The sequence below is a fragment of the Dendrobates tinctorius genome, unplaced genomic scaffold, assembly GCF_039654945.1.
Source record: "Dendrobates tinctorius isolate UK_male_01 unplaced genomic scaffold, ASM3965494v1 ptg000014l, whole genome shotgun sequence".
Classification (NCBI taxonomy): domain Eukaryota; kingdom Metazoa; phylum Chordata; class Amphibia; order Anura; family Dendrobatidae; genus Dendrobates; species Dendrobates tinctorius.
In genome coordinates, this window is record NW_027361682.1 from 5,224,152 (window position 1) to 5,246,798 (window position 22,647).

The following is a 22,647-nucleotide window of genomic DNA, read 5'->3' on the forward strand; positions in this document are numbered from 1 at the left end:
GGAGATTCCCCATTACTGGGCGCAAGGGACATTAACCCCCTCAGTGCTGAGCCTGTATGTGACTATAATGGGACTGTGTGTTACACCGGGGGCAGGACGGGGAAGGACTGGATGTAGTGATCATGTGAAGCCGGTATCAGCTCCGGAGATTTCTTACACGGGATCTTTATGATGTTACATCGTCATCTTCTCCCCATTCAGGTCCCTACAATATCGGATCCTCTCAGTGGAGATCTTCTGTATAAGAGAATTCTCCTTAGTGACCCTACAAGGATGGATAGGGACAGGGACAAGATGGCGGAGAGGATATTACACCTCACCCTAGAGATCCTCTTCCGGCTTACTGGAGAGGTGAGAGATTCTGATGACGTCACATTCCATCATTCTTATCTATGGGAATAACAGATGGACAGAACTGGAGAGGTGAGGACTCTGGAAATGTCTGTAGTGAGGTTTATTAATGTGTCTCTCCAAAACCAGGATTACACAGTAGTGAAGACCTCTAGGGAGCGCTGTCAGAACCCTGTGTCTGAGGGATGGGGAAGATCCCTGAGCCCAATCACGGGGCCTCCACCTCACCCCCTGATACATGAGGACATCAATGACCAGAAGATCCTAGAACTCACCTACAAGATGACTGAGCTTCTGACTGGAGAGGTGACACTGCTGGGACATTATACAGTAACACTATGGAGGGATCGGGGGGATGACGGTATCATTGTATGTGTCAGGTTCCTATAAGGTGTCAGGATGTCACCGTCTATTTCTCCATGGAGGAGTGGGAGTATTTAGAAGGACACAAAGATCTGTACAAGGACGTCATGATGGAGGTTCCCCAGCCCCTCACATCACCAGGTAATAGACAGGACTAAATACACACGGCCTATAATTATCTGTATGTAAGGAATGAATTCAGTCCCTGTATGTGTTTCCTCCAGATCTATCCAGTGAGAGGACAACACCAGAGAGATGTCCCCGTCCTCTTCTTCAACAGGACTGTAAACAAGAAGATCCCAATGTTCCTCAGGATCATCAGGTAGATGGAGAGACGGTGTCATGAAATCTCCCCTGTGATGTGTAGACGGCTGCGAAGGTCTTGTGCTCAGTCTAATTTAAAACACCAGTATTATACCCTAAATAGCCAATTTGTTAGAGACAGCGGCACTTTCTTGACTGGAGCTTCAATGTATATAACCTTTAACCACTCAGTGCAGCGTAAAATGGTCCAGTTTCAGTAAATCTGAATTAAAATAAAAATATCAGACAATCTGAAAGACATCTATCAAGACCCAGTGTATATTAGTTGCGGCCAATATTTTTTAAAAATACCAACCTCATCAATTTTTTCAATCAATTACATCAAAAGTATACTGGGAATGTTGTGATCTAGGAAAAACATCCAATAAAAGGGAATTTTGTGAATGTAAGCCATTTCATTAGAGTTAAGTGAATCTTACGATACTCAGTAGATTTGTTTAATTCAGGCGAAAAGATGTTTTGCATCATATACTGTATATGTAAAGAAATTGAATCAGTTAAGATGGGGTAAAAATATAATCTTCTCCTCACCTCTCCTCGGCCTTCCACATACCTATTTTGCAGTCTCTGGACCTCTGATCACCTCTTCTATCTTCCATTCGCTAGGCCCCATGTCATCAAATGGTGAAAAATGCATGTAATTGTCATGTGACGCATTTTATATAATGGGCATGGGTTTAGTGAATGGACTACACAGCCAGAAGGGAAGATAGAAGAGCTGATCAGTGGACATCAGGTGCAGGGACAGGTATGTGGAGAGGTGAGTATAATAATTTTTTAAAACATATTTTTAGCCATGTATAATCCAGAATAATGAGGACTGGCGTCTTTTATTCTGTATTCTTCCGAATCAAATTGAATAAAAATTGGGATTTTGGTGTTTTTTTTAAAATTCAAGATGATTTTGATACTCCTTGAATCGAATTCACTCACTTCTACAACTAATTGATGATAGAAGTCTGTGAAGGTAATCCACCTCACAATGTGCACTATGTCTCTGTTCTGTCCTCTTCTCTCGTAAAATGGCAGCATCTTTTTATGGTGACTGTGAACCACCAATGACCTCATACCTACTGACCATAGGTCATACCCAGTGTCCATAGTCCCACATGATTGGCATAATGGAGAAGCCTACTAATGTTGCTCACCTCTAGCCCAAATGCACAACTTGATTGTCATTAGCACATATAGGCTATACTAGATGACGACCAATTCCAGTGCTATCGCTATTAAAGGGAAAAAATAAAAGCATATCCAAAGGATGAAAGAGAACAATAGTATCACTGATTGGAGGAGAAATGTTATATGGACAGATGAATACAGATTTCTGTGGCACCATCATGATAGGAGTGTCCAAATTTGGCACCAGTATCATGAGTCAACAAATTTTCCTTTCAGACTGGTAGAGGTAGAGTAACAATGCGGGGGGAATGTATTCTTGGCACATCCTAGGTCCTCTGATATCTGTGGATTGAGGTTTGGACACTGCGATTTACCTAAGTTTTGTGGTCAACCAAGATAATCTCTCCATGACACCTGTTTATAGTAGAAAGACAATGCCTAGGGCACAATAGTTGTATAATCATGGATTGCTTCCAGAAACATTGCAGTGAGGTTTTTCTTGCTATCTCAGTCCTCACCTTACCAAGATCTTTGTCCTATAAAGCATCTCTGGGTTGTTCAGAGCTTACCCGGACCTCCATCCAATTTGTGGCAACTGCAATTAGCTTTCTTGTCTTCATGGGTCAATATTACTGCATAACAATCAGTACCTAGTGGAGTCTATGGCATAATGAATTTCTGAGGTCCTATAGGGCGTAGTCCAACACATCACTGAATGGATAAAGTGGTCATTCGGTGTATGTTTTACAGTGGCATGTAAAAGTTTGGGCACCCCTGGTATTGTGAACAGTTCAGCAGGTTGAACATGAAATGATCTCTAAAAGACTCAAAGCTAAAGAAGACACATTTCCTTTATATTTTAGGCTATATATATATATGTATATATATGTGTGTGTATATATATATATACAGTGGGGAAAAAAGTATTTAGTCAGTCAGCAATAGTGCAAGTTCCACCACTTAAAAAGATGAGAGGCGTCTGTAATTTACATCATAGGTAGACCTCAACTATGGGAGACAAACTGAGAAAAAAAAATCCAGAAAATCACATTGTCTGTTTTTTTTTTCATTTTATTTGCATGTTATGGTGGAAAATAAGTATTTGGTCAGAAACAAGCAATCAAGATTTCTGGCTCTCACAGACCTGTAACTTCTTCTTTAAGAGTCTCCTCTTTCCTCCACTCATTACCTGTAGTAATGGCACCTGTTTAAACTTGTTATCAGTATAAAAAGACACCTGTGCACACCCTCAAACCGTCTGACTCCAAACTCCACTATGGTGAAGACCAAAGAGCTGTCAAAGGACACCAGAAACAAAATTGTAGCCCTGCACCAGGCTGGGAAGACTGAATCTGCAATAGCCAACCAGCTTGGAGTGAAGAAATCAACTGTGGGAGCAATAATTAGAAAATGGAAGACATACAAGACCACTGATAATCTCCCTCGATCTGGTGCTCCACGCAAAATCCCACCCCGTGGGGTCAGAATGATCACAAGAACGGTGAGCAAAAATCCCAGAACCACGTGGGGGGACCTAGTGAATGAACTGCAGAGAGCTGGGACCAATGTAACAAGGCCTACCATAAGTAACACACTACGCCACCATGGACTCAGATCCTGCAGTGCCAGACGTGTCCCACTGCTTAAGCCTGTACATGTCCGGGCCCGTCTGAAGTTTGCTAGAGAGCATTTGGATGATCCAGAGGAGTTTTGGGAGAATGTCCTATGGTCTGATGAAACCAAACTGGAACTGTTTGGTAGAAACACAACTTGTCGTGTTTGGAGGAAAAAGAATACTGAGTTGCATCCATCAAACACCATACCTACTGTAAAGCATGGTGGTGGAAACATCATGCTTTGGGGCTGTTTCTCTGCAAAGGGGCCAGGACGACTGATCCGGGTACATGAAAGAATGAATGGGGCCATGTATCGTGAGATTTTGAGTGCAAACCTCCTTCCATCAGCAAGGGCATTGAAGATGAAATGTGGCTGGGTCTTTCAACATGACAATGATCCAAAGCACACCGCCAGGGCAACGAAGGAGTGGCTTCGTAAGAAGCATTTCAAGGTCCTGGAGTGGCCTAGCCAGTCTCCAGATCTCAACCCTATAGAAAACCTTTGGAGGGAGTTGAAAGTCCGTGTTGCCAAGCGAAAAGCCAAAAACATCACTGCTCTAGAGGAGATCTGCATGGAGGAATGGGCCAACATACCAACAACAGTGTGTGGCAACCTTGTGAAGACTTACAGAAAATGTTTGACCTCTGTCATTGCCAAGAAAGGATATATCACAAAGTATTGAGATGAAATTTTGTTTCTGACCAAATACTTATTTTCCACCATAATATGCAAATAAAATGAAAAAAAAAACAGACAATGTGATTTTCTGGATTTTATTTTCTCAGTTTGTCTCTCATAGTTGAGGTCTACCTATGATGTAAATTACAGACGCCTCTCATCTTTTTAAGTGGTGGAACTTGCACTATTGCTGACTGACTAAATACTTTTTTGCCCCACTGTATATATATATATAATATAGTAATTTTTTACATTTTAGAAATTACAAAGAGGAAAGTGGGCCGATGCAAAAGTTTGGGCACTCTTGGCGATTTGTGTGTTGAAATAACTTTGACCAAGGTGACAGACCTTATTTAGCCTGTTGGAATTAGGGCTTGTTCACTATCATCGTTAGGAAAGGCCAGGTTATGCAATCTTCCCAGCTTTATAAAAACCCAGCCTCCTTTAACTTTCTGCCAAAAAACAGCAATCTTGGGTTGTTCTAAGCAGCTGCCTAGCACTCTGAAAATGGTGGAGGCCCACAAAGCAAGAGAAGGCTATAAGAAGATAACAAAGCGTTTTCAAGTTGCTCTTTTCTCAAGGTCGAAATATAATTAGGAAATTGTAGTTAAGGCTTGTTTCAGACTAGCGCATTTTACGTGCAGTGCACGGAGCCGCTAAGCCCCGCCCACTGCCTGCCCCGTCCGGTCATTTCCTCCTACTATCGCACACGGCTGCAAGCGATCTGCGCACCCTATCTTTAGCATAGGGTGCGCAGACCGTGCGCTGGCCGTGCGCTAGTAGGATTTTTGAGTGCGCTGCGCACTTTTGATGGTGCGCCGAGTGCATCAAAATGCAACATGGTGCATTTGGCGCACACCGGCGCACCTTCAAAAGTGCGCAACGCACGCAAAAATCCAACTAGCACACGGTCTGCGCACCCTATGCTAAAAATAGGGTGCGCAGATCGCATGCAGCCGTGTGCGATAGTAGGAGGAAATGACCGGACGGGGCGGGGCTTAGCGGCGCCGTGCGCTGCATGTAAAATGCGCTAGTCTGAAACCAGCCTAACAGGAACAGTGGAGGTCAAGATAAGGTCTGGAAGACCAAGCAAAATTTTCATGAGAGCTGCTCGTAGGATTGCTAGAGATGCAAAGCAGAACTTCTGCTTAACTGCAAAAGACCTTCAAAAAGATTTATCAGACTTTGGAGTTGTGGTACATTGTTCTACTGTTCAGAGACACCTGCACAAATATGGCCTTCATGGAACAATCATCAGAAGAAAATCTCTCCTGAGTCCTCACCATAAAATTCAGCGTCAGAAGTATGCAAATAAACATCTAAATAAGCTTGATGAATTTCGTAAACAAGTCCTGTTGACTGATGAGGTTAAAGTAGAACTCTTTGGCCACAATGATCTAAGGTATGTGTGGAGAAAAAAGGGCACAGAATTTCGGGAAAAGAACATCTGGCCAAACATTAATCATGGGGGTGGATCCATCATGCTTTGGGTTGTGTTGCAGCCAATGGCACGGGGAACATTTCACGGGTAGAGAGAAGAAAGGTTTCAATGAAATTTCAACAAATTCTTGATGCAAACACATCACTATCTGTTAAAAAGGTGAAATTGAAAAGAGGATGGCTTCTACAAATGTATAATGATCCTAAACACACGTCAAAATCCACAATAGACTACTTCAAAAGAAGCAAGCTGAAGGTTTTACAATGGCCCTCACAGTCCCCTTGTCTGAACATCATTGAAAATCTGTGGCTAGACCTCAAAATAGCAGTGCATGCCAGACGACCCAGGAATCTCACAGAACTGGAAGAATTTTCCAAGGAAGAATGGATGAAAAACCCTCAAACAAGAATTGAAAGACTCTTGGCTGGTTACAAAAAGTGTTTACAAGCGGTGATACTTTCAAAAGGGGGTGCTACTAAGTACTAACCATGTGGGGTCCCCAAGCTTTTCTGCCTATTTTCCATTTTGTAGTTTTTATGTAAAATGTTTAAAAATTACAATATATTTATTTTTGCCTAAAATACAAAGGAAATGTGTTATATTTCACTTCAGGCCCTTTAAAGATCATTTAATCTTCAACTTGCTTATCTGTTGCCAATAACAGTAATTTTGACCAGGGATGCCCAAACTTTTACATGCGACTGTATACCTGGTAGAGATGACAAGATAAATTAGATGTTTTCTGGATCTTCTCATAGTTTCTTCTTATGGTAACTGATGGTTATAATTACCGTATTTTTCGCTTTATAAGATGCACCTGATTATAAGATGCACCCCCAAATTTGGTGAAGAAAAAGAGAAAAACTTTTTTTTAATGTTAAATGGGGGTCTGTCTTAGAATGCCAGTGTCCGTCTTTCAAATCATATATATGTCCCTCATCCTGGTATCTGTATAACTCCCATCCTGGCACACTGCCCCCTTGTGCTGGCACATAGCCTGGTCACTATATGCCCCCCTGCTGGCACTCACATGGCCCCCTCTCTCTATATGCCCCCCTGCTGTCATGCACATGGTCCCCCCCGTCCCTATATTCCCCCCTGCTGGCATGCACATGGGCCCCCCGTCTCTATATTCCCCCTGCTGGCATGCACACGGCCCCCCGTCCCTATATTCCCCCCTGCTGGCATGCACACTTCTCCCCCTGTCCCTATATTCCCCCCTTCTGTCATGCACACGGCCCCCCGTCCCTATATTCCCCCCCCATGCTGGCATGCACATGGGCCCCCGTCCCTATATTTCCCCCTTCTGGCATGCACACGCCCCCCCCGCCCCTATATTCTCCCCCTGCTGGCAAGCACATGATAAAATAACAAACACTTAACTCACCTTCCGATGATGGCTCCTGCTCCCAGCTCCCCAGTGGCTCTTCCTGTGTCTGTGCTGACATCCTCCTGCGAGGGCGCGCGGCAGCAGCTGCTCATTCAGGCACTTCTTTGTAGCTTCAGGACCTTCCGTCATGTGACCAATAGGACCTGCGCTGGGAGTCACGTGACCGCAGGTCCTATTGGTCTGTCAGCACAGACACAGGAAGAGCAAAGGGGATGCTGGGAGCAGGAGCCATCATTGAAAGGTGAATATAGTGACGGGGCGGGTAGAGGAGAGTGCAGGCACATGCAATATGCGCCGCTCCCCTGTTGGCGAGGCTTCAGCACTGAGGTGATGGAAAGCGGGTGCAGTGAATATTACATGAGCCTAATGAGCGGGAGCACTGACCACACGCTGTGTCTGCAGCCAGCCCACCCCAGCCCCCTGACACCATGCCAGAGGCCCCCCCCCCACTCTATAGCACAGCAGCACACAGATTCGGATTATAAGACGCACCCCCCACTTTCCCCCGAAATCTGGGGGAACAAAAGGTGCGTCTTATAATCTGAAAAATATGGTAAGTTGGATTTATACAGGAGACCTGCAGCTATGTGATGACTACTGCTGTCATTTTTGGTTTTCATGTTAATTTATAATCTTTTGTATTCTTCAAAATCATTTTCCCATCTGTCTGTGACTTTTCCAATCTTTCTTTCAGAGTAAAGATCTGCCCCATATTGATGCTACAGAGACATATATGAGGGGTGATGAGCGGTGTAAAGAGGAGATTCCTACAGATAACCGCACAGGTGAGTAGTGACCACTAAATGCAGAGACGTCATAGATTATACTCAGTCACTGGCTGGTGCAATTACAGGTGCTTCTCACAAAATTAGAATATCATCAAAAAGTTAATTTATTTAAGTTCTTCAATATAATAAGTGAAACTCAAATATTAGATAGGAAGAAAAAAAGTTGTCGGATCACACAGCTGAATAATCAAAAGCAATTCTTCTTTATTTCACACCATCATAAAAATGTGTAGATATATCCACAAATAGATAAAACAGAGTAGAATGTGACTCTGCTTTTATCTATTTGTGGATATATCTACACATTTTTATGATGGTGTGAAATAAAGAAGAATTGTTTTTGATTATTCAGCTGTGTGATCCGACAACTTTTTTCTTCCTCTCATTGTGATCCGACGATCAGACGGAATTCTTTGGATCGCTGCTGAAAAATTCAAGGCTACCAGGCACATTGACATGGTGAGGCATTCCGTTTTTCCCTGTATTGTTTCTGTTGTTTTCAAATATTAGTCATTACAGACAGAGTGATCTATTTCACGTGTTTATTTCTGTTAATGTTGATGATTATGGTTTACAGCCAATGAAAACCCAAAAGTCATTATCTCAGTAAATTAGAATACTTTATAACACAAGCTTGAAAACATGTTTTTAAAATCCGAAATTTTGGCCTACTGAAATGTATGTTGGAAATCAAGGTCCCAGAGTCTAGAGGAAGAGTGGAGAGGCCATAATCCAAGCTGCTTGAGGTCTAGTGTGAAGTTCCCACAATCATTGATGGTTTGGGGAGCCATGTCATCTGCTGGTGCAGGTCCACTGTGTTTTATCAAGGCCAAAGTCAGCGCTGCCGTCTACCAGGAAATTTTAGAGCACTTCATGCTTCCCTCTGCCGACAAGCTTTTTGGAGATGGAAATTTCATTCTCCAGCAGGACTTCGCCCCTGTCAACACTGCCAAAAGTACCAATACCTGATTTAAAAACAACCGTGTCACTGTGCTTGATTGTCCTGCAAACTCTCCTGACCTTAACACAATAGAAAATCTATGTTGTATTGTCAAGAGGAATATGAGACACCAGACCCAGCAATGCAGACAAGCTGAAGGCTGCTATCAAAGCAACCTGGGCTTCCATAACACCTCAGCAGTGCCACAGACTGATCGCCTTCATGCCACACCGCATTAATTTATGCTAAAGGAGCCCCGACCAAGTATTGAGTGCATTTACTGAACATACATTTCAGTAGGCCAACATTTCGGATTTTAAAATCATGTTTTCAAGTTGGTGTTATAAAATATTCTAATTTACTGAGACAATGACTTTTGGGTTTTCTTTGGCTGTAAGCCATAATCATCAACATTAACAGAAATAAACACTTGAAATAGATCACTCTGTTTGTAATGACTCTATATAATATATGAGTTTCACTTTTTGTATTGAGGAACTGAAGTAAATGAACTTTTTGATGATATTCTAATTTTGTGAGATGCACTTGTATGTGTTGATTTTTTAGGTATCTTAGGCTGGTTTCACATTTGCGTTTTTTTTCGCGGTAATTTAGCGCTAAATAGCGCATGCATTTTTTTTTCCTATACTTTGCATGGGATGCGCTTATGTGCGCATACACATGCGTTTGTACGCGTTTTACCGCGCATGCGTTTTTTTGCGGTATGCGCTCGGGCGCACAAAATGCAACTTGTTGCATTTTTTGTGCGTCCGATTTGCCTCAAAAAAACGCATGCGCGCGCAATGCGTTTTATTACAGCAAGACACCCATTATAAGTCTATGGTGAGCATATGTGCGCATTGGCATGCTTATGTATGCGTTTTTTTGCACATGCGTTTTTTTTTTTACCATTAGTTTAGACAATGGAATTTAGGGGTTTGGGTAAAGTTAGGGTTAGTTAAGGGGGTTTAGGGTTAGGGTCAGGGTTAGGGTTAGGGTTAGGGTTAGGGTCAGGGTTAGGGTTAAGTATGGTTTGGTTAGGGTCAGGGTTAGGGTTAAGTATGGTTTGGTTAAGGGTTAGGGTCAGGGTTAGGGTTAGGGTCAGGGTTAGGGTCAGGGTTAGGGTTAAGTATGGTTTGGTTAAGGGTTAGGGTCAGGGTTAGGGTCAGGGTTAGGGTTAAGTATGGTTTGGTTAAGGGTTAGGGTCAGGGTTAGGGTCAGGGTTAGGGTTAAGTATGGTTTGGTTAAGGGTTAGGGTCAGGGTTAGGGTCAGGGTTAGGGTTAAGGTTAGTTAGGGTTTGGGTTAGGGTTATGTATGGTTTGGTTAAGGGTTAGGGTCAGGGTTAGGGTTAAGTATGGTTTGGTTAAGGGTTAGGGTCAGGGTTAGGGTTAGGGTTAAGGTTAGTTAGGGTTTGGGTTAGGGTTAAGTATGGTTTGGTTAAGGGTTAGGGTCAGGGTTAGGGTTAAGTATGGTTTGGTTAAGGGTTAGGGTCAGGGTTAGGGTCAGGGTTAGGGTTAGTAAAGTCATGGTTTGGGTTAGTGTGAGGGGCCACCTAATGTTGGAAAAAAACGCAAACGCGGTAAAAACGCACTAAAAACGCATACAAACGCATAAAAACGCTGCGTTTTTTTCATGCATGCTCATAAAAATGCTTGAAAAAAACGCAGCAGTTGTATGCTTTTGTATGCGTTTTTCAATGCTTTTTTTGCGGGAAAAACGCGCTGCAAAAAAAAGCAAGTGTGAAACAGGCCTTACACAGAATTTTGATGTGGAATTTGTTGAAAAAGATTTGATGTGAAAAAAAGTATCCCTTTTTTTTTTACAGGGAACAAGTCACCAGGTTTGACCAATACGAGTTACAGCCACCGCCTTTCAGGGCTGATATACAGTATTCTATACTGCTGTAGATAAACGCCAACCAGATCTAGAAGAACTGAAAAATAACTTTTTTTATACTCACCTGTGGGGCGGACCGGTCCAAGGGGTGTCGCTCTTCTTGGTTCGGCGCTTCCCATTTTCTTACGATCGCCGTCCTTCTTGGACCTTGTGGATGACGCGTCCCTGCATCATCAACACAGTCTGCTTGGCTTTGTGCACCTACGCAGGCGTACTTATCTGCCCTATTGAGGGCAGATCAAAGTACTGCAGTGCGCAGGCGCCGGTTAAGCTCAGAGAGGCCCAGCACCTGCATACCGTAGGACTTTGCTCTGCCCTCAACAGGGCAGATAAGTACGCCTGTGCAGGAGCGAGATGCTGAGCAAACAATGTGGATGATGCAGGTACGCGTCATCCACATGAAGCACAAGAAGAAAGAAGGAACCGGACCAAGAAGAGCAGCACCCCTCGGACCGGACTGCACCGCAGGTGAGTTTAATAAAAGTTATTTTTCAGTTCTTCTAGGTCTGGTTGGGGGCAGATATAAAGCATTCTAGAATGCTCCATATCAGCCCTGAAACGTGGTGGCCGCATCTCATATGGGCCAAACCTGGTGACAGGTTCGCTTTAATTAACACATTTTAGCTGCAAATTTTTGATGGCCAAAACTGAAATGGTCCTTTTTTCCATGTTAAATGTTTTGAAAAATAGGAATTCATTTTTTTTTTTTACATCATCATTTCAGTCCCCTTAGGATACTTGAACCGGCAATTGTCTGATCACTTTTATTATACTCTGCAAAACCAGAGGATTTCAGCATATAATGTAACTTGCCACCTCCAATGAAGCCCAGCCTGTAGCTTAGCCTCTTGGGAGTAACAAACCACAGAGGGATATATAGAAGATGAGAAAAAAACTACCAAAAAGAAAACCCCTGAAAATAAATAAATTTTATTTGATATGCATTAAAGGGGTTGTCCGGTCCAAATCGATAAGTCTGCAGTCTCTCTGTGTGCCTGCAGACTTATGTATTCCCCCGGCACACGCACTGTGTTTCTGACCTGGGACCAGCGTTATACATACTCCCAGCCAGGTACCTCTAGTGGGTGTGCCCTCGCTGCATACACCAATATTGAGCAAGACCGCACCCCGTCTAGTAATGTGGCAGTGCAATGGGCGTGGCCAACTAGAGGGCACAGGCTCGCTTTATACAAGTGTATGGAAGTGAGGCCATGCCCACTGGCCAGCTTATTCACCTGATCAAATACATTAGAGCACTGTCACGTGGACCCGTCTTGTGTGACACGACCCGCAGGTCGGTAACTAAAACAACAAAACTGGCACGTGTAACTGTCCTGTGTGCCACGACCCGCAGGCCGGTAACTAAAACAAGACACGGGGGAAGGGGAAACAGTTACAATGGTGGGCCCTGCGATAGAGAACGGGGACGTGGAGACCTCCTGCACTCCCCTGAGTCAGTGTCCCTCATACTCCTAACTTTCCCTATACAGGCTCCTCTCCTGTCGCCGAGCCGGAACCTGTCACCCTAGCACATCCTACACCTATCCCTTGCTAGGGAGCTGGGTGACGCAGGCACTGGCCCCACCGCTGTACTAATACACACCAGGGAAAAATACAAACAGGGATTACAGCACTTAACTCTGCTCTGTTGCTCTTGCTCCCAGCAACAGAGTCCAGCACCAGAATGCAGCTTTCCTCCTGAATAGCTGCAAGCTGCTATAATCCCAGTGACCACCGGGGGCAAAAGGCAAAGCAAAGAAAACATCAAGTGCAATGACCCTAACGGCCACCAGGGGCAAAACTAGAACTGAAACCACCAGCTTAAGGAAAAAGACAGGTTACTAGTGCTTTTATCTGTCATAATTCAGCATGGATCATGACAAGCACTATTTGATCCCCCAACATTCCATGTCAAGATTTTTGTATCTTCACATTATATCCATATTTTATTCTTAAAGAGGGGAGAATGTAGAGAAAGAGAAAATAAAACCCCACAGAAGGATGTCCACCCACATCCGTCACTTTCCACCACCCACCCTTCCCTACACTGATTCGTCATTTCTCTACTATCATAGTTATAGCCCTCCATAACAGTATCATCTCCCCCACCCAGTAATGTCTCTCGCCAGTTTGTAACCTATATAACCTTATATAATTGATATACAGATGATGAAGTCTAATAGGAGTAAAATTAAAGAAAACCTCTAGGTATTGGCCTTCTAAAACCTCTAGAGTCTAAACATGAGCAAATCTTTTAGGGGGAATTAAAAAATCAGATCAATCTCAGTTCGGACAGATATGCTGTAGTACAGAAAATGTATCCTGGCCTGTTTAAGCTTTTACTTAGCCCTCTCGTAACTGTGTCTCTTAATCAGGAGGGGTGTTGCCCCTTGTCAGTGCAAAGCATGATATCTAATTTGGCTGTATAAGAGGCTTGTAACAGATCTAAGGGGTAAAATTTTTCCTTGTGGAGTGTGACATGTCTGCTTTGGATTTATCCTATGTCATATGGCAAGGCTCGTTAAAGGATCAATATTGACTTGTAGGATTGCTACTCCCAATGGATGGCACTAGAATTCAAGTCATCTTTCTCTCTGAAGAGGCAATTTGCATATTTGATTTGCAAGAGGAGAATTGCATGACTTGTAAGCCTCCGTACAGTGGCATGCTAAGCATGTCAATCTCCACAAGGAGAAACTTTACCCTTTAGATCATAATCAGGAAAAACATTTAGTCTCAAATTAATTGTCCCATTTTGTTTGATATCATCTTTCTAAGGATATTGTCTCTTATCTTCTGAACAAAGGATCTTCGCTGTAAAAACGTGTAGTAGATAATTGGGAAATGTTTTTTTTTCATTATATATTGCACATCTCCATATGAAGTATTGCACAGCTCATCACCAATGTTGGTATATAATGCATAAATCTATAATTTCTAGAGAGAATAGTGTAATCATACCTGGGTAGGAAGAGGTCCTGCCGAGAGGGTGGCACCCACCCCAACACGCGTTTCAGTGTGTACCTTTGTCAGACCCCCTATATCAAAAATATTCTGTTGTCCTGACAAATAGGAAAGATTCTTCATCTTGTATTTGCAAACCATTCACAGATGTAGGATTTCTGAACCTTCTTGGCTTCTGTCGCAACTTTGCTTATGTATTAGTACATTTGTGCTAAAGACACTCTGTGGAGTATTTTATGAACCTTGTGATAGAATTCAGAGTCATATTATTTTTATACTTTTAAGGTATAGTTTTTTGTACATATATCATCTAACTCTGGATGTGTTATACAGTACAGACCAAAAGTTTGGACACACCACATTCAAAGAGTTTTCTTTATTTTCATGACTATGAAAATTGTAGATTCACTCTGAAGGCATCAAAACTATGAATTAACACATGTGGAATTATATAATTAACAAAAAAGTGTGAAACAACTGAAAGTATGTGTTGTATTCTAGGTTCTTCAAAGTAGCCACCTTTTGATTGGATTACTGCTTTGCACACTCTTGGCATTCTCTTGATGAGCTTTAAGAGGTAGTCACCGGAAATGGTCTTCCAACAGTCTTGAAGGAGTTCCCAGAGATGCTTAGCACTTGTTGGCCCTTTTGCCTTCACTCTGCGGTCCAGCTCACCCCAAACCATCTCGATTGGGTTCAGGTCTGGTGACTGTGGAGGCCAGGTCATCTGGTGTAGCACCCCATCACTCTCCTTCTTGGTCAAATAGCCCTTACACAGCCTGGAGGTGTGTGTGGGGTCATGGTCCTGTTGAAAAATAAATGATGGTCCAACTAAACGCAAACCGGATGGAATAGCATGCCACTGCAAGATGCTGTGGTAGCCATGCTGGTTCAGTATGCCTTCAATTTTGAATAAATCCCCAACAGTGTCACCAGCAAAGCACCCCCACCATCACACCTGCTCCTCCATGCTTCACGGTGGGAACCAGGCATGTGGAGTCCATCCGTTCACCTTTTCTGTGTCTCACAAAGACACGGTGGTTGGAACCAAAATCTCAAATTTGGACTCATCAGACCAAAGCACAGATATCCACTGGTCTAATTTCCATTCCTTGTGTTCTTTAGCCCAAACAAGTCTCTTCTGCTTGTTGCCTGTCCTTAGCAGTTGTTTCCTAGCAGCTATTTTACCATGAAGACCTGCTGCACAAAGTCTCCTCTTAACAGTTGTAGAGATGTGTCTGCTGCTAGAACTCTGTGTGGCATTTACCTGGTATGTAATCTGAGCTGCTGTTAACCTGCGATTTCTGAGGCTGGTGACTCGGATGAACTTATCCTCCGCAGCAGAGGTGACTCTTGGTCTTCCTTTTCTGGGGCGGTCCTCATGTAAGCCAGTTTCTTTGTAGCGCTTGATGGTTTTTGCCACTGCACTTGGGGACATTTTCAAAGTTTTCCCAATTTTTCGGACTGACTGACCTTCATTTCTTAATGATGGCCACTCGTTTTTCTTTACTTAGCTGCTTTTTTCTTGCGATAATACAAATTCTAACAGTTTATTCAGTAGGTCTATCAGCTGTGTATCCACCAGACTTCTGCACAACACACCTGATGGTCCCAACCCCATTTATAAGGCAAGAAATCCCACTTATTAAACCTGACAGGGCACACCTGTGAAGTGAAAACCATTTCCAGTGACTACCTCTTGAAGCTCATCAAGAAAATGCCAAGAGTGTGCAAAGCAGTAATCAAAGCAAAATGTGGCTACTTTGAAGAACCTAGAATATAAGACATATTTTCAGTTGTTTCACACTTTTTTGTTAATTATATAATTCCACATGTGTTAATTCATAGTTTTTGTGTAAATCATGTTCATTGAATTAACAATATTAAAATAAAACATTGCTTTCAACAATATAATGTCTGGTTTTTAAATGAAAAACAAATTGCATATTAATTCCATTGTTGTGTACTTAACACCAATATTATGTTCTAATTGAAATAACAACTATTAATGCCATTCAGTCCAGAAAATTGTCATACACAAAACAACCTCTGTGTTGTGTATTCTCATGAAAATTAAAATAGAGGTTTGATGAACAACATTAAAATAACAGGAAAAAAATTAAAAGGAAGTCAGAGGGAAGAAAAGAAAAAGGAAAGAGAGGAAGGAAGAGAGGGGGAGAGAAAAAAATAGGGGGAAGTAGAGGTAAGGAGAAAGTTATAAGTAGAGGGTCAAGTAATCCAGACCCCCCCTCAAACACTTTTGTGTCCTCTGTCTCATACGGAGGAGATAATAAGTTGGTTAAGACCATTTTGAGCCAAAGACAAACAGGTCAAACCAAGTGAACAAGATCTAAAGTGTACAGAATATTTTTGATGCTATCCTATATATGAATCAAGGTCCCGATAGCCAGCTATCTAATTCCGGGGTTTCCCTGAATGCTAGCCAGGAGGCCCAAGTGTTATATAGTCTGTCAGGGTTCCCTGTGGTTTGAATTAGCAAATACTCCATTCTATAAATATCATTGAGTTCTGCAACAAATTCAGAGTGAGAAGGGTATTTCTCTTGCTTCCAAAACCGGGAGGATCAGATTCCGAGTAGCCGTGAGAAAGTGCCTGAGGAGATTCTTCTTAAACCTGGAAATCGACATATCACATAAAGATAAAAGTGCAAGTTCCACTGTAGGTTGAATTTGACATATTGATAGCCTGTTGTAGAGATCAAAAATCGACAACCACAACTTCTTTATAGGCGGGCAGTCCCACCATATGTGAACATATGTTCCTTTATCCTGTAAGCATCTCCAACATGTGTCTGGAATCACTGGAAACATAGAATGTACCATAGAGGGACACCGATACCACCTTGTTAAAATCTTATAGCTCCTCTCCTGTGATACCGAGTGTAACGACGTTCTAAATGTAAATAGAAGCACCATGCCGCTCTCCTCTTGAGATAGAGATCTCCCCAAGTCATGCTCCCACTTTGTGAAAAATAATGGGAAGTCATGTGTCAGAGTCTGATTTTTTTGAAAAATATTGTACAGCAAGGAAACCGTGTGGGCCGGAGGGTCCCCCGTGACACAGAGCTCCTCGAAGGGAGTTAAAGGTCTCCTGATATCATTTTGTTTGGATATAGCAGTTATAAAACTTCTTAGTTGTTCATAAAAGAACCAGGCACCTGTGGGTGGTACTCCGCCCTGAAATATCTCATCTAATGACCTTATATCAGATCAATCCACGAAATCATAAACAATAGGATGTGAACGCCTACACTTATCTAGATAAAATTTCCTATTAAAACCGGCAGGGAAATTAGGGTTATCATAAATAGGAGTCAGTGGCCCAGGAGATGTTGAGGTCTGAAGAGCCCTGTGCCTCTGTTTAGTAAATAAGATCATGTTCCTGGTCAGGAACGGCAAGGTGGCTCCCCCCTTCCCCCCACCCCCCATGGACCACAGTATAATTTGAGGATCACTACCATTAAGATCACTTTCCAAATTGACCCATTTCTTACTATCCCTGCTATGATATAAATCTAGAATACAAGTTCCCAATGACCCACGACTATAAGTTAGAAAGTCCGGTAGGCCAACTCCACCCATTCTTTTAGGACAACTTAATAGGTGGTATGATATTCGAGCCCGTGTATGGGACCACACAAACCGGGAAATCACTTTTTTAAGGCAGGAAAAAAAGGAGGCAGGTAAATATATGGGGATCGTTTGGAAATAATAAAGAAGGCGTGGCAATAAGTCCATTTTAATTACATTGGCTCTACCAAACCATGATAACGGGAGTTTGTGCCATTTTTCTAGGTCCGATTCTGCTTTATGTAAGGCAGGCTTGAAATTGGTGTCATATAGCCTGGACACCCTAGGTGTTATTTTGATTCCCAAATAGGTGATGGAGTCAGAACGCCATTTAAAGGGGAAGGAGGTGCACAACTTTTCCACCACGGAGGGTTGTAATGATATATTCAGAATCTCAAGATTTATGTGAGTTAATTTTAAAATTACTTAATAGGCCAAATTCATGTAGCTCTGAAATAATGTTTGGTAAGCTAATTGTGGGGGAGGTGACATACAAGAGAACATCATCTGTGAAAAGTGCCAATTTGTGTTCTTCTGACCTCAATTTAACTCCTTTAATTGAGGGGTTATTTCGTATTGCAGTGGCAAGGTACTCCATTGTTAATATATATAGAAGGGGTAGAGTGGACATCCCTGACTCGTACCGTTCCTAATGGGGAATGCGTCTGAGAGAGCACCATTCACCTTAACTCGTGCGCTAGGACATGTATACAAAGCTGAGATCCTCTGGAGCATTATTCCTTTCAAGCCAATTCATTGTAGAGCTTGAAACATGAAATCCCAGTGTACCCTGTCGAAGGCTTTCTCAGCATCAATCGACAGGATACACATGGGGTCCCCCTCCCTCTCCGCCCTATCTATCAATGATTTAGTCCGGATGGTATTGTCTCTCGCCTCCCGCCCTGGAGCAAAGCCCACCTGATCTTGATTTATCATGTTTGGAAGAAGGGGTCCCAATATTTTTGCGATAATTTTTACGTAAATTTTTATATCTAGATTTATTAAGGATATTGGCCGTAATTGTTACAGTAAGAAGGGTCTTTCACTGGCTTAGGTAAGACCGTGATGTGAGCGGTCAAAGCCTGGGAAGGAAAGGATCCTCCCGAGGAAATAGAATTACACATTGTGAGAAGCATTGGGCTCAACGAGTCGGAGAATGACTTATAAAAACCAGCTGTATACCCATCCGGGCCAGGACTCTTTCCCTGTTTTAGTTCTTTAATTGTTTCAGACATCTCCGATGTGAAATCTTTTTCTAAGTCTGTCAGTTTGTCCTCCGATATGGGAGGAATACTATTTTGTTGTAAGTACATGTTAATTTTATTGTGAAGTGACTGTACTGGTAGATCGCTATAGTGACCAGCTATATTATATAAAGTTTTATAATAGTCACTGAAGCCCACAAGAATATCCCCGGTACTGTGTACCTTCCTTCCCACCCTTGTTTTGATAAAGGGTATATAAGTGATTAAGTCACGCAGGTGTATAGCTCTGGACAGTAACTTGCCGCTTTTATTTCCAAGTTGATGGAAACGGTTCCTGAGCCGTTCCCTAAAGCATCGTGATTTCTGGTCCAGTAAAGCCAACATTTTTTGTCTGGCGATAGAAAAATGTAGCGGGGTCTAGATCACGTTTATGCTTATTTTCTAGTTTGTAAATTTGATCTGATATTAATTCATAGTTTTGATGCCTTCAGAGTGAATCTACAATTTTCATAGTCATGAAAATAAAGAAAACTCTTTGAATGAGAAGGTGTGTCCAAACGTTTGGTCTGTACTGTATGTGTTATACATATTAAATATTTTCTATTGAAAAATGTATTTTTCAATCAAGGTATATCTTGATATGTTTATGAATTTCTGCTTTTTTATCCTATTTTATGTTTACATGACTTGTGACTAATGCTTATAATTACTTATGCATTACAGAATCATTATTACTTTAGCATGTTAGAATAAAATTTTATTTGTGTTTTAGGCGGAGTTAGCATTTGGGGATTTGCACTTTTTTGTATGTTTTGTGTTTTAAGAAGACAGTTGACTGTTTTATGACTGTTGTATTATGACCTCAAGGAAAATTGGCATGCTCCAGAAATATGTCAATAAAATCTCTTGTATATATTGGCTCCTCTGGTGCTATTATTCACATATTGTTTTCTGCCTGATAATTACTAAACATTGAATTATGTCATACACAAAACTCAGGCAGTTGGATGTCTACGTAAGGAAAGAGGCAAAATGCAGGTCAGGAGGAAATCATGATCAATATTAGTAGTATGAGATGATCTGTTGCAAACAGTGTACTAATCAGATGAAAAATGTATTTTACTGGAAATGTTAAAAGCTTTTTTTATACAGAAATGTTATAAAATACATAATTGAAAGTATATTTATTCTATTAAGTTATTTAAAAATAATTAAATTGATTTCATTTTTGGTAGATGACTGTACCAGAAGTTCAGAGAAACATGGGATACTTTCAGATTTTAGAGCTAATGATTACGGTATCACAGCAGATTCATACGAAGAGGATGCAATTATCTCAGATAACATAACAACCATACACAGAAAAAGACTATCATCTGATTCTTTTCAACAAGTCCTACCTTCATCACAGACTGTTCAGCAGAACAAAAATAACAGAAAGGATGGTGAACATCAAAGAGCTCACAAAAGAAAGAAGTCATATGAATGTTCAAAATGCGGGACATGTTTTACAAAAAAATCAAATCTGGTATCACATGTGAGCAGTCACACAGAGGAAAAATCGTTTTCATGTTCAGAATATGGGAAGTGCTTTACCCAGAAAAAACATTTTGTCATACATCAGAGAACTCACAAAGGGGAGAAGCCATTTTCATGTTCAAAATGTGGGAAATATTTTAAGCAGCAGACCCTTTTAGCTACACATAAGCAAAATCACAGAAAGGAGAAACCATATTCATGTTCAGAATGTGGGAAATGTTTTACACTGAAATACTTTCTTGTTACACATCAGCGATTTCACACAGGGGAGAAGCCATTTGCTTGTTCAGAATGTGGGAAATGTTATGTAGATAGATCATATCTTATTAGGCATCAGCGATTTCACACAGGGGAACAGTTATTTTCATGTTCAGTATGTGGGAAATGTTTTAACCTAAAAGTAAATCTTGCTAGGCATCACAGAGTTCACACAGGAGAGGAGCCTTTTTCATGTTCAGACTGTGGAAAATGTTTTAAGCAGAAATCAGGCTTGGTTACACATAAAATAATTCACACAGGGGAGAAGCCATTTTCATGTTCAAAATGTGGGAAATGTTATACCAATAAATCAAATCTTATTAGACATCAGAGATTTCACACAGGAGAGAAGTCCTTTTCATGTTCAGAATGTGGGAAATGTTTTAATCTAAAAGCTAATCTTGTTAGGCATCATAGAATTCACACAGGAGAGGAGCCATTTTCATGTTCAGAATGTGGGAAATGTTTTAAGCAGAAATCAGGTTTAGTTTCACATAAAAGAATTCATTCAGGGGATAAACCATATTCATGTTCAGAATGTGGGAAATGTTTTAAGGATAAATCAAATCTTGCTACACATCAGAGAACTCACACAGGGGAGAAACCATTTTCATGTTCAGAATGTGGGAAATGTTTTAAGGATAAATCAAATCTTTGTAGACATCAGAAGGTTCACATGGAGAAAAATCAATTTTAATGTGCAGAAAGTGGAAAATATTTTAATCAGATAATTTTTTGCCCCAAATCTGAGAATTCACACAGAGGAAATGCAATCTTCATGTTTAGAATATATGAAATGCTGTTTTAAGAACCCTGATTTTGCTAAACATCAGAAAATTCACATTATTCATGTTCATTTAATTGACCAATTGAATTAAAAAAATGGTACAGTGCAGTAAAAGTGCAGTTACATCATACAACAGAAAGGGATACAAATTTGAGCAGCACGCTGTCTCAGTGCAGCTTTGCAGCACCGGAGTCTTGAGTTCATATTCCACCAAGGACATCTGTAAGAAGTTTGTATGTTCTCCCTATGTTTGTGTAGGTTTCCTCTGGATTCTCCGGTTTCCTCCCACACTTCAAAGACATACTGATAGGGAATTTAGATTGTGAGCCCCAATAGGGACAGTGCTGATGACTTAATGGAATTAATGGCACTTTTTAAGCGAGTAAAATAAATAAAAGCTCTAAATAATGATTAAAAAAATATGCAATTGACAATAAACCGCTATCATCAAAAAGCAAATAGAATCCAAATATCACACTTATAAAATGAATGGGCACTTTATTAGCTACTCAAATCTTTACTTATCAAATAAATTTTTACAAGGAGGTAGCCACTTTTAACCCCTTCACCTCAAAGGCTGTTTTCACCTTCCTGACCAGGCCAAATTTTGCAATTCTGACCAGTAATAACTCTGTAAGGCTTCGGCGTATCACAGTAATTCTAAGATTAATTTTCGAGACATATTGCTCTTCGTGTTAATGGTAAATTTTGGTTGATATGATTTGTTTATTTATAAAAAATATCTAAAATTTGGCAAATTTCCAATTTTTCAATTTTTATGCCCTTAAATCAGATAGCTAAACCACCCAAAATAGTTAATAATTGAAATTTTCAACACGTCTTCTATGTATCATTTTTGAAACATAATTTTTTTTGTTAAGGAGCTAGAAGGGTTAAAAATGTATCAGCAATTTTTCATTTTTTTCAACTAAATTTAACATTTTTTTAGGGACCACATCATTTATTAACCCTTTAGGCTCATATTTTTAATTTCACAAGAGTAACAGGAGAAAATGGACCAAACAATTTGTGCAATTTCTCCTGAGTACATCAATACCCCATATGTGGTGGAAAACTCACTTTGGGCTCATGGCAGAGCTTGGAAGGGAAGGAGCACCAATTCACTTTTAGAGCACAAAATTGGTGGAATAGATGCCATGTTGCAATTGAAGAGTTATCTTGCGTTTGAAGAGCCTTTGATGTGCCTTAAATATTGGAAAACCCCCACAAGTTACCCCACTTTGGAAACTATACTCAAGAAATTTATCTAGAGGTGTGATGAGCATCTTGAACTCACAGGTGCTTCACAGAATTTTAAAACATTGGACCTTGAAAATTAAAAATTATGCTTTTTTCCCCAAGAATGTTCTTTTAGCTCCAGTTTTATCATTTA

At 41.1% G+C, this 22,647-nt stretch overlaps 1 protein-coding gene across 1 annotated transcript; it reads left to right on the forward strand.

The window, feature by feature from the left end:
* Window positions 1–459: 459 nt before the first annotated feature.
* Window positions 460–21,674, forward strand: LOC141073909 (uncharacterized). Its single transcript, XM_073561449.1, has 4 exons — window positions 460–855; window positions 939–1,036; window positions 7,981–8,071; window positions 19,906–21,674. The coding sequence occupies exons 1-4, from the start codon at window positions 723–725 to the stop codon at window positions 21,162–21,164; spliced, it is 1,581 nt and encodes a 526-aa protein (XP_073417550.1). The 5' UTR covers window positions 460–722; the 3' UTR covers window positions 21,165–21,674.
* The last annotated feature ends 973 nt before the right edge of the window (window positions 21,675–22,647 follow it).

Coding starts and splice junctions, on each gene's coding strand:
- LOC141073909 (XM_073561449.1), top strand. CDS start 723: ATGTGTCAGGTTCCTATAAGGTGTCAGGATGTCACCGTCTATTTCTCC. Junction 856..938: donor CCAGCCCCTCACATCACCAG/GTAATAGACAGG, acceptor TGTTTCCTCCAG/ATCTATCCAGTGAGAGGACA. Junction 8,072..19,905: donor TCCTACAGATAACCGCACAG/GTGAGTAGTGAC, acceptor CATTTTTGGTAG/ATGACTGTACCAGAAGTTCA.